We start from the raw sequence: 13,106 nt of genomic DNA, 5'->3' as shown, positions 1-13,106 counted from the left end.
TAGTCCTTTTAATTCAAGTAACATTTCTCTTTTTGTGTCCCTTTTTCCATTTTACTAGAAAGACCTGAACAAATAGCAACACCACCCTGGAAAACATTGTGATCCCTGCGCTGAGGACTTGGATTTGAGACTTCTCCTCCTATTCCTGCCAGCAGCTCCCCCTCTTCTCTCCTCCATCCAGCCCTCCAGCTCCTTCTTGTTCTTCTCGGTCCTAAGTTCACATGATATCCTAATTTGAAAGATTACATTGTCAAACTAAGCAGGGCTGGCATCTTCTCCGTGGTGCTCCAGGCTGTTCTTTATTGAGAAGTCAAACCTTAAAGCCATGGTCTGACATTGTCCAAAGAGATGGTACTGGATAGGGGTTTCCCCAGCTGAAGATCTATTGGTCACAGGCACTAGTATTTTCATTTAGCCTGGGCAGACAACAATGTATCGGCTTTAGCATCCGAAAAACCTTGGCAGTGACTTTACCCCACCAGTACCTGCTGGGAGGGTGTGTGTGGAGGCAGCTGAGACACTGTGCAGTTGCTGGGAAAGGCAGCGAGGCAAGAAGCTGTGGAGGCTCGGCAGGCTCTGCCGGGTGGGCTGGCTGGGAAGCACCTCCCACCCCCTCAGCATGGACATGGACCTCAGCTGTGTCCCAAGAGACATTCAGGCACCCCGTGTACGCCCCGGCTCCAGGGACGTGAGCCTGGGTGCTGACCAGAAAGGAGCACCCTGTGCTCCAACAGGCCCCGGGGTCCATGTGAGCTGGCACCAGGACCAGGCACAGGATTTCACTCTGCAGCCTAGAATAAACCCTAAAGACTTCAGAAGATCTACAAGAAATAGGATAAACTAAGTCTTGAGTGTGTCTGGGCACTGAATGTCCCTTTTTTCTGCAACATGCCACATCTCGCTTGCATGTGGTTTCAACATAAACTACTTCAGAGTCTTAAAAATACAGAATTCACAAGCGTGACCCAGCCATTTTGCAGTCAACAGAAGAGTCCACACCACCACCAAAAATTACACGATAGAATAGGTGTTTGTTGTCAACAAAATATTAAAGCCCAGGATAAACTTGGGATGTTTTTATGAAAACATGGCTATCCCTCACCGCATGAGCCCCGCACCACAGGCAGGCGGCTCTCCAAACCCCACCACCCTGAATTCTCCCTGCCATCCACCACCTGAAAGCTTCAGCTTTGCTTTAGCAAATAAGTTTTAGAGATCAGGATTTCAGTTTATTTCACTTTGCTGGCAGTGCTGACAGCCAGAAAACTTACGTATAAACCGCAAAAAGGAAAGAGGAAGGAGAGTGACAGACAAGAAATAAAACGAGCTAATAAATTCAGTTTTATTCTCACAGGTTGTCGGTTCCTGCAGGTTTTGACACCTACAGACTGAAGTGAATATCTGACTGCTTGAAATTACATTATCATGCCACAGCTTGAAAACGTTCAATATATTGGCAGTAAGGGGAGGGCTGCCTCTCTCTGCCCTTCCTCTATCAAGAGGACTAAAAGGTACTGCAGTTTCCTTCCCCACCACACTGCCAATAAAACAGTTTTCATTTGAGGTGGTTTGAGCATAAAGCAACCAGGAAAAGGAAACAGGTCTACTCCTAGCAAGGAGTGTACTTAGGAGGGTATTTAGTAGCGTTTTCTAGGGAAGGCTACCATGATTTTGTTACACAAGACTTCAAAACATTTTTTAATTCAACATGAATACAATACCAAAAATTTTAACAAGTCAGACTTCTACTTCTAAATACACATACACGTAAAAATATATATATATATATATATGACTACATCATATTTTTAAAACAGACTACTTGCTGGTCAATGCCCCACCTCTGTTATTTAGGCCATGTATAAAATGTAACTTTAAATTTTAAAATTAATCTTATTATACTAACAGAAACAGAAATTGGAGGCATTCTTTTTTTCTGGATGATAAAACATTGCAGTTCTAAAAATCATTCTATTCCAACTTTAGACAAACAAAATATCAATCATTTATTAGTTTTACTTGATGACTACTAAAGACTACTCTCCAGCTTCACAATGCACAAAATGTTGGACTATGCACTGAAGATAACATTCACGTCACACACAGATTCTCTTGTTTCCATTCACCTGCAATGGTTACTTGCCAGATAATTATCGTTAAGTCATCACTTACTGGGAACCATTTAAGTGTTGTCTCCTTAGTGTGTCTTCCTGTTGCTTTCACGTTAACAAAATACATGAGAACTGAAAACACGAATACTCAAATCGAGACTTTCAAAAATTATCAAAACACCTGAAACTCATCCATACTAAAACTATTGTACATCAAAACCAAGAGACTTCTACTGTCTGGAAAGCGTGCACTGAAAAAAATGTTTAAACCCACTATCTTCAGGATTTTCACCTGTTCTGTTTTGGTACCTCTACTACTAGCAGTGCATAATGTAAAGTTGTGAATGCATTTCATACTTTAAATATATTTGTACCTCAGCTTTTTAAGATAAACTTGAGAATAGTCATGACAGTGCTAATAAGAGCTTCAGTGCCAGTTTGGAAATTACAAAAATTCATCTGATCGGCAGAGCTGTAAGATGACAAAAGCTTAGCCACTATGGCATAAACCCAAGAACACTCAATTGCTTTTGAAGTCAAGATACAATACATTCAACTGGAGATGTCTATAATAGTAACCATCTTATATAAATCACCTAGTAGTAGAATTCACTTACAAGCATGTAATTACAAAGTTTGCCTTTGAGCTACCCAGAGCAGTCACCAATTTCAGAAAATCAGTATGGGCTATGAGGAACTTCTACCATACGCACAGGACCATTTTCTGGGTACCCCCGAGGCTCCGGCTATGTACTTATCAAAGATTTTCTGATTAAGAGATCTTGCCTTGGTAATTAATAGCCCTCGAAGGCTACATATTTCCTCTTTTTAAATAGAGTAGAACAGAATAGAGTAGAATATTTCTGTCGGAAGGGACTTACAACGATCATCTAGTTCAACTGCCTGAGCAATTCAGGGCTGACCGAAAAGTTAAAGCATGTTATTAAGGGCATTGTCCAAATGCCTCTTAAACACTGACAGGCTTGGGGCACCGACCATCTGTCTAGGAAGCCTGTTCCAGGGTTTGACCACCACCTCTGTAAAGAAATGTTTCCTAAAATGTTTCCTTTTTTGAATACATATAAACTTCTGTTATCCACAACAATGTCCAGCAGGGACTTCCATGGCTTAGTTACATGTTGTCCGAACCATCACATCTGTCTGCTCTTTGCTGGATCTGGCAACTGCTCATTCCAGTTGGTATCTTCTAGGTCTCGCACTGAAACAGCCCACAATCAATCGTCCTTGATGCAACTTTTCCATGCCTCCTGCAAATTTGTCTTCTCATATCCTTTCCTTTGTTTACTTCTTCCTCATCTGAAGAGTCCTAATCTACTTAGTCATTCCTTGTACGGACGTTATTCCATCCTTTCATCATTGCTCCTACCCATTTCTATTTTCCAGTTCTTCCAAACCCATTTCGGGAATGGGTCACAAATGTCAAATGAAAGAAGTCAAATGCAGCCACGCTACAGATTTATACACAATGAGGTTCTCTGTTTTGTTCTCTATTGCTTTTGATTTGCCTTTTTTTGACTGCTACTGAGAACCGAGCTGATACTATGGCAGAACTGTCCACCACACACACAAGATCTCACTCCCGACTGGTTAACAGTCTGCTGAGAACCCATCATTTTCTATGTAAAATAAGGATTATCCCCCCCCAAACCACCTTCCCACCTTCGCTGAAGGCAAGGCTGGCTTTTATCCCCGGGCTACACATGAATGCTCCTTTCTGTTCTTCTTTCAATCTCCAAAAACATATCTCCTGAAAATATAACATGGACATACCCTCTTCTCTTCTACAGTTTATACAGCCATATAGAAGGCCAGCATCAATGTATTAGACTCTTTGTTCTGCATTTGGCATTTTCCACCCTATGAACAATAGCTTCTTATAGAGAAGCTGGAGAAAACTAGTTCCCCAGGCTACCACAACACATAAAAACCAAAAAAAGAAAGAGAACATCAAGAGCTATCCTGTATTCATGCTCAGAAAGGCACAAATAACAAACTTGGCAAAATCGCCATAAAAATGAAGACTCATCATTCTCAACTTACCTAATACAGCTAGGTTCTTAAAAAAAAGAACATAAATTACAATATATACAAATGTCTTAAATACCATATACTGCTTATTGGTGGTGCTAAGACCCTGTAGCAATGTTAAGTTTAAATAAAATTGTGGGTACTTAGTGCTTGGGACTCTTCTGCTACGTGGCTTCTGGTTTCTCGTGTAGTTTCTTAGCATTTGCAACAGCCAGAAATTTTCAGACCAGTACAACATTGCATGAAAAAATACTTCATGTTTTTAGATTCTGAAGCAAAATACTGTGGTTATCCTGTATCCTGCCTCCATGAAAAGGAATGCAATACAAAATGGTATCATTAAAATAAAAGCATGGTATTAATAAAATCCAGATCTTTCAATCTTTGCTATTAATATAAGTATGTATTACGAATTACATCAAAGATTTTAGTGCTGCAGTCTTAACCAATGATATATTGTTTATTTACCACGTGCAATTTAATCAGACTAGTAAATGAAAACAGATTAGGAAGGCACATTTTCTTGCTCTCCTATAATTGCATAGTGCTGCAATGTTTGGAATGCAAACTCCACAGGGGAACATTAAAAAATATGGGTTTGTAAATTAAAGCCACTGAAAAGTAAATGTCAGCCATGAAAACATTTCCTATAATATTACATTTTATAAGTTGTTTAATCAGTCCCTCCTCCAGCTGAGGTCTGAATTATCATTAACTTCATGGTTCAATAAATTATTAATACAAAATGGGAGAACCTAAGGGAAAGATGGTGCTTTAGAGCATAGACAGCAGATGAAGAGTTACAAAAACGGGCCAGAAATTTTGCTGTGAAGAGTTATTGCAGTAAAAGGGAACAGCTGGAGACTATTAAAAGCACTCAGTAGAGGGAAGAAGCAGCAAACTGTTCTAATTGGGTCAGCTGACAGGTGGCTGCGCTTCAAGCAGTGCCCTCCCGGCAGCCCAGTCCCAGCCAGAGAGATCGATGCTACTGTGTGATCCTCCAACCAGATCTACAGCTGCGACGCTGCGCTGCAGCTCAGGACACCGTGTTGTGGGACGTCCAAGGACCAATTCAAACCATCTCAGCACCGATATACAACACAGGGAGCAAAATGACTACTGCGTGAATGGGGGTAAGTTAGGGAAAACGCTGAGGGTGCATAAAACGGTTTTAGGTCAGTAACTGAAAAATGTACTTTTTTATTTATATATTTAACTCCCTAATATTTGGTACGTGCTGCACAGACATAGGCAAATCCTTTTAACCTCTGCATGCCTCTGATTTCCAATCTAAACAATGTCAGCCAAGTTCACCAGACTCTCACCAAAAGTTCAAAGGTTTGATCAACGGACACGTGTAGCCCCTTGTGAGGTCCTCAGCAGAAAAATCCTACACAGAAACGAACCCCCCTCCACCAAACCTGCAGACAGGCAACTCTCCCACTGCCCTTTTTTTCTACAGAAACACACACGTGAGAGTGACAGTCAGGAGGGGAGGCACGGGCTCCATGCCATGGCCTCTCCTGGAGGCCACGTCCCTGCCAGCCTGGAAAGCTTCAAGAAATGTATCTGAAGTCATGAAGGAGAAAGCTCGATGCATTACTACTGATGACAATTCACAGTACAATTAGCCATGGTTAAATGTTTCTGTTACCCCAATAAAGACAGGAACTAAGACAGCTAGCCGCTGTCAGAAAACCAATGCAATTGGTAAAAGAATATTTTTCATATTAACGGAAAACAATGCAGTCATAAAAGGAAAGTCTCAAAATTCAGGAATACAAAAAAATTGTTCTATGGAGTTTAACCGTTCACCTTTTTCTAGAATTTTGTTTGAACTTTATGAAATAACCTAAACAACACTGGTTTAAATATTTAGCAAGAAAAGCCAACCTTTGCCACAGGAGAGGTCCCTACTGCAAGAAATTTGAGCGGAAAGTTCCCTGATGTCCTTTGAATTTTACTTCCCTCCTTCGCAGTAATCCTAACACACTTTTTACAAATATTTTAACGTTTAATTTAAAAGACAAAAAGACAGATGCTCCTTTATGGGATTACTTGCATGAGTAATCTTTAGCATAACTGAGGCTGAATATTGTTAGAATATTTTTATTTTTAGCTGAGAAAGCATATTTATTTTCAGAGATGAAGTTGAAAGACTATGCTGAGCCTGACAGATGCATTGCAAACTTAACCGCTAATTATAATGAAAATCTGAAACGTCCTATAGGAAGGTGACAAGTTCTTAATTTACTGAACAATCTTTTTCATACAAAACCTCTCTCTTCTGGTAAATTAGCTCAAAGATGTTTAGATTTTGTACTTGAGTGAGTTAGGAGCCACGCTATTTGTGAGCCTAACAGAGACCAGAATCGCATATAACCAGATTTCTTGCAATTCAGGTAGCAATACACAGCCGACGTTGCTTCACACACTCATTCAGCCTTAAGCTGTCTTAGATCAAAGTTTTAGCAAGTATTAAGGAAAGATGAAAAACCCATACATACCTTTTATATTTGATGTCTCACGCTGCAGTTGTAATAAATACTAGGTAATTACTAACAAACCTTCTAGAGAGGACAATTTTTAATACAAAGCTTTCAAATATTTATGGTAGTCCCGCTCTTTATCAGGAGTGCTTCCTACCTTCTGCACTCTCAGGCCTTATACTAAATCATCTGGTGCATATTTTTCTTTCGCTTGGTACCAGCAGCACTCACAGCTGCACTGATAAGGGGTTACTTGCTTTACTGAAGCATCTTTACTCCGAGAACTGTAGTTCAACCTGAAACACATTCACTACAATGGATTTAAATTAACTTTTGTGAATTTATCTCACCTCACAGGACCATAAGGTAGGGTGACTCTCGTGTGAGTGTGCTTGAGACTTGACCTAAGGCGCTCGCCACTGTTTCAGACCATTACCTCTCTGCCATATTCCACACTAACGCGTTCCCACTATTTATTTTTGGGGAAGCTTGGGCAGCTTAGCGGTGATCTCTGTAGGTCACTGACAGTAACTCACGCCAGCAGAGAAAGCGCCAGGTCGGGGCAAGGAGCTGGCTGATCTGGGCGGAAAGTCTCACATTGCAGCAGCTGCCTCTGCCTTATCTGACTTGTGAATAAAGGGCTTGTTTTCTATCCTGGCTTTCAATTAAATTTTGGTAAACACAAACATTTACCGAAACATTTAAAACAATTTATCTGACTCCTGAATGAACAGTTGTTTTCTCTGGAACAGAGTCAAAGCCTGAAGCTCTGTTCAGAGAAAATTTTAAATGATCAGCGAACGATGGAAATTTTGGTCTCCGTTTCTGATCTTTCCAATGTCAGCAGTTCAGATTTTCAAAGTTAAAAAAACAGCGCCCAAGGTACTACAAGACTTCAATGGTTTTTTTCACCTCCGTTTTTCTTTTAAGGATCAGAACTGAGGGCTGGGAATGCCTGCATTAAGGATATCACAACCCGATGGCCAAGCAGGAGTTCATCTGATATAAAACCTGATCTTAAAATGCTTTTCCTCCCTTTAGAGCCCGCTTTATAGAGGTGCTGACACTCTATAAAGTGTGTCACGCTTTCACACTGCAGTTTCTGAGAGAAAATGCACACTGCCCTCAGCTTTTCAAGGGAGCAGGCCAGTGTTGGCAGCTATTGACCAAGACGCCAAGATGGCCTGGAAAGGTTCCCAGTTGCCCACAACACATTCCAAAAGATGGGAAGCCAGGAACATCATGGTTGAGAAAAGCACAATTAGCCCCTCATACCCCCATTTCAAAAAATGTACATCCTTCCTCAGGCAAACCTGTCTGTCCTGATAAAACAGAGGAGTTATATTTACAGCTTTTCCAGCCCATTTTGTAAGTCTGTAACTGCTGTCAACTTCTCAGGCTCTTCAGCAATGAGCTCCACGCTGTGGAGCAATCTGCAGTTTTGTATTTTCCTAGCTGTTGATCTGAGGCATGATGGAAGAAGAGAAGTAAAAGCTTCTTGTATCCTGCCCCCTGCTTTCACGTATCTGCTCACAGTCAGGCACACCTCATCCCAAATGACTTGGGTTTAATACTGTGATCAATATAGAAACTATTTAACACGCTAAATCTAAGCTTATGCTTCAAATAGTCCCCTGTAAAAAAGCAATGCTTTACGGTGAGTTTTCAATCAAAAAAAAAAATAAAAAAAAATATTAGGGAAGAGTTGCAAAAGGTATGAGGCCAGCAACCAGGCCAGCCATCAGTTGGGTGCTGAAGGGCCACACTAGCTCATGCTCAGAGGTAAAACCGTCTGCTTATTTTCTTCGCAGCTAGATCAGGCAATTGATTTAGCAGACTTCTGAAGCTACCATTCCACAAAATCCATTACCTGAGTTTTAAAATATATGCCAGCAGATTTCCTTGCGCCACTGAGGAAAAGATTAAAATGCAGTCATGCAATATATTATGTGGTTGGATAGCAGACGTCTTAAAAATGCTTAACATTCGGAATGAGTGGCTTTTGTTAAAATGAATTTCACTGGCGGGTGGCCTATACGTTACTGTGACAGGAGCAACCGTCCTCTTTGAGCAGTGCAAGTGACAGCCAAAGTCTGCCAAGGAGGGATGGAGGACAGATTTCGAAAACATTTCCAGGCTTCTAACACTGAATTACCAACAGAGAAGATCAAAATGAAAAAGCAAAAACAGTTTTTATAAAAGATGCTGATGGTGCCTCAGACGGACAAACTGCCTTTTGAACAAAATGACTACTGACCTTAGACAGCCACTTTTTATTTCCTTTTCATTATTGTTTGTGTACTGATCTGTGCATGTGTAAATATGTGCGTGTGCATATAAATAATTAATTTCTTAAAGAACATCCCAACGCAAACAAAAATGCAAGGTGATTTCTTTCTATTAGCTTTTAAACCAACACAAACAACAGGAATTAGATCTATTCATTTCAGTTCTGCTTGAAGTAAAATTTCACTGGCTGTACACATCACATCTTAAACTGCACAGGCAGTACTGAATTAATACCGGCTTTTACAGAGTCAGTCAGTTGTGAGAGGTGCCAATCACTGCACGTTCCACTTCAAATGAGAAGTAGAGGCACTCAGAGTGAAGTACAGACTGTACCACTTATTTTTAACATCTTCAAAAAAGAAAACATGACAGTGCTAACAAAATAATAATGTAGTAAAAAAACCCACTTGCATTCATTTCTGCAACCCCCCTGTCCCATTCACAGACGAGGAAACAAAAGTCCATGCACACAGCACCAAAGCTGTTGGACTGCCTTCCAACTCCGCACACCAGGTCAAAACCTGCTCAGTTGACACAGGGACCTCTTCGGTATCTCTAGACAAATAAGAAACCCTTTGCAACATTATTGAAATGAGTTTATATCTGTATAGCAGATGTCATTAAAGTTTAAGGCTATACTTAGTTACATGGATACCCCTCTCCTTCAATTATTCATAATCACAGAATCATAGAATCATTAAGGTTGGAAGAGACCTCCAAGATCATCGAGTCCAACCGTCAACCCAACACCACCATGCCCACTAAACCATGTCCCTAAGCGCCTCATCTACCCGTCTTTTAAATACTTCCAGGGATGGGGACTCAACCACTTCCCTGGGCAGCCTGGTCCAATGTTTAACCATTTATAATAATAATTTATAAGCTTATCTGTTCACAGGGCTTTGCATGACAAACAACAGTAAAGTACAAAAGAAATCAACACAGCCGTGTCACACGGGAAAAAACCCAGCCCTCCATGGATCCATCTGACCTCAGCTAGGACTGCAATGTGTTGTGTGGCAGTCATTCAGAGCTGTGTTCTCTACAGCTCGTCCACACCACATCTCATACTCTACCGCCCCTCCATAACATTGTCAAAACATCCTCTCTCTTTGCTCTCCAGAAGCCACAGCCCTCTCTTGTTTTGATGTTACATCTGGCCTGCAACATCTCATAGCAGACCATCAAGCTGTCCTGTCATCGCTGTGTCATTGAACTCTCTGCAGGTTCAAGTGCAGCTAACAGCTCAGTCCAATCAAACTGGATCTCCATTATAGAGAGGGTAAGAATTAATTCCACCTTTTTGTCTTCTTTAGGGAGGTGTCGGTGTGCATGCAAAGAGAACAGCATGAAACAAACTGACCACTTCCCTAGCTTCTGTGTTTCTCATTCAGCATTTGTAGAACGCCTGCTGCCACGGGACCTTGGTCTGTGACAAAGGCTGACAGGCATTGAAGTAAAATTTCACTGGCTGTACACATCACATCTTAAACTGCACTGGCAGTACTGAATTAATACCGGCTTTTACAGAGTCAGTCAGTTGTGCAAAATTAAAACTTATTATGAACAGCTCATCTAGCATTATTGCCACTTTCTTAATCCAAAAAAGGCAACAAAACCAAAGCAAGAACTGAGATCAGAACCCTGGTATAAAGAACACTGTGCACAACTTACCAGCAAGAACATTAGAGGCTTGGGCTCACTGAATCGCTCCATTTCCCAATTTTCCTCTGAGGCTGCACAGTTACAGACATCGTTTCAACCTAAAAATCTGTCTAAATATGCACAGTGATAAATACGGGCAGAATTATTATGCCTAATCACTATACAGTGCAAATCCAACCGTAATTCAACGGTGGCAATCTGGGACTGGCTGTCAGCTCATACAAGATCAAACTGGATCACTGAATTCATCAGCAACACTACATACTAAAGCTGACCAAACTAAGGTCCAGGCAACACAAAGACAGAGGAAAAAATGCAAGACAGAAGATGCCTCAGTCTCCCACTTTCCAAGCACCCAGTTTGAACATCAGCATTATGTAATGATGCTGGGAAATCGGTAATCAGAGCCTTTTATTTAAACATACCAGATATCTTTCCTCCTGCCTCATGCTGGGGGTACGGATCATGTGATTCTGTTCTCCTCTCCAGTCTCCGAAACGTCGAAAAAAATAATTGGATAAAAATCGATTGACAGGATCTCTAATAATATTGATGTACACCGGCTGGTCTCCTCCAAACCTGTGGGAAGAAAAATGGGCGAATCTCATCAGAAGGTTTCACACAGGCACACGTATCTGCCTTTCACCTGAATGTTTTCAAATTATTCTCTACAGAAGTTCAGCTTTTACAAGGCCAGGAGTGAAACTGAGACGCTTACAAGTAGTTACCAAAACTTTGTAAAAACAGGCAAGTTCTTTTTAGGATGAACAGTAAATATGATACCACATTAAGCTGCACGTGTTCTACAAACATTTTAGTTTGAGACCATTTTTTCCACGGTGTCAATAGTTTTGCTTCTTGAGTTTTCTCCTTGCTGTTTTCAGATGAAGAACCTTCTGCAGCTGAATCTGAGGATGAGCACTTCTTCTTCGAAACACTCGCTTCCCGTCTGGGAAGTCATGTCAGAGCAGGCACCGCCTAACACTAACTGCCGTAAGGCAACCTTGGATCACCTTCACCTGTACAGTAAGCATAGTAACGTGCAAAGGATTTTGCAACATTCAAGCTTATTTCAAAAAACTTCCTTTGGATGAACTGACAGATATGCATGGTATTTCCATCTTTATATTTGCTGGAACTTGTGCAGATCTTCCTCCCCTCACCCCCTAGCCTGCACCACCGGCTGGATTTGAGGTTATTTCGTGGTTATGCAATGCCTTACCCTTGTACTGCACTTCATGAAGATTATTTTTTAAGAAGTCAATATGAAAATTCCTGCTTCAAGAAAGAAATTAAATATCAATTTCAAGTACACCCAAGTCCAAGGAAAAGGAAAGGGTAAAACCAGCTGTGACCAGGCTCTGCACAAAAGCAAAATGCAGCATAGGTACCTGCAATTTAGAGATGAGACGATAAACCAGAGTAACCTCATCAGCTCGACGTTACCTTCTTGTATGCCTCCTCCTGGTAGTTAATGATAAACATCCTCAGTTTAATAGATGGGATACAAAAAGAGGAAAGGAGGAAAAGGGAGCTTGAGAAGGTCTGTGATTATACTGTATTTTCACAGTGTTAAAATACTGACTGCGTATTTTACATCAATACACAGCATCAGCAGAACAGGCCTAACTGGAAGAAAAAAAAGAAAGTTGCTTACACTCTTCCGTAGTCAAAATTGAAGAACGGACATTAATGCTATGGAACAGACTTCTGGACTACAAATGCTGTGAGATAAAGAACAAAAGAAAACCTTTCTGGACTGAGAAGTTCATAGGATAAATTCAACTTGGTATTTGCCTGATTGAAAAACATGAATTATGTTTCTCCCTTCTGTTTCCCCAATTTAGGAGAACAATTCTTACGTAAGCACTAGCTTATGCTTTATTTTTGGGAGCCTGAGCACATAGCCATATTTAAGTATTTAAATGCTGCTCTGATGATTTTCTGAGTCACAATTTATATATTTTCTTTTAAAATGTAAAATATTAGATTGGAAGAGAGAAAACTGAAGACACCCTTTAGAGTAAAAAAAATCCTCTCGGCTTCTCTTTATCTTTTGAGTCAGATGAATAATTGAATATGTATAATAAAAGACCAGGGCTCCTCATAAATATTAAAGAGCCAGCAAAATTGTTTAAAAATATGAATTCCAGTAAAAGACAAGAGAAAAATCCCATACAGTTTCAACTGGAGTTTTATTCTGCATGATTCCACAGACCACTAAATACACTCTGCAAAGGCTTGTCTCGTGAATAACTATGCATATCAGTAATCTCATTGACCTCAGTGTCGCAGGATCACTGCCATAATTTGAAATTGCACAGACAGCATAAAACTTTAAAACAATCCAATTAAGAAGGCAGATGCTCCTTGCTTCCTGATTAGTGCATAGCCCAGTTTGGACATGGCTGTGCAAGGGAAGTATCCTGAATTCAGTATCCTGAATTCTTCTCTGAGCTTGTCTTTGCTGCTTTTTGTCTTTATACAGAAATAAAACCTACAT

At 40.6% G+C, this 13,106-nt stretch overlaps 1 protein-coding gene across 1 annotated transcript in view; it reads right to left on the bottom strand.

Annotated features, from left to right (window-relative positions):
• The window catches only part of UST (uronyl-2-sulfotransferase), a gene marked incomplete at its 5' end in the record, with an annotated part of 108,561 nt that overhangs the window by 50,270 nt on the left and 45,185 nt on the right, over positions 1-13,106 (bottom strand). Inside the window, 1 exon segment of the mRNA XM_009324154.1 lies at positions 11,029-11,182. Within this exon segment, the coding sequence (XP_009322429.1) occupies positions 11,029-11,182 (154 nt within the window).

Source organism: Pygoscelis adeliae, unplaced genomic scaffold (genome assembly GCF_000699105.1).
Source record: "Pygoscelis adeliae isolate BGI_AS28 unplaced genomic scaffold, ASM69910v1 Scaffold105, whole genome shotgun sequence".
Taxonomy (NCBI): Eukaryota; Metazoa; Chordata; class Aves; order Sphenisciformes; family Spheniscidae; genus Pygoscelis; species Pygoscelis adeliae.
The sequence above is the reverse complement of the archived record's forward strand: the minus strand, read 5'-3'. Positions and strand labels throughout refer to the sequence as shown.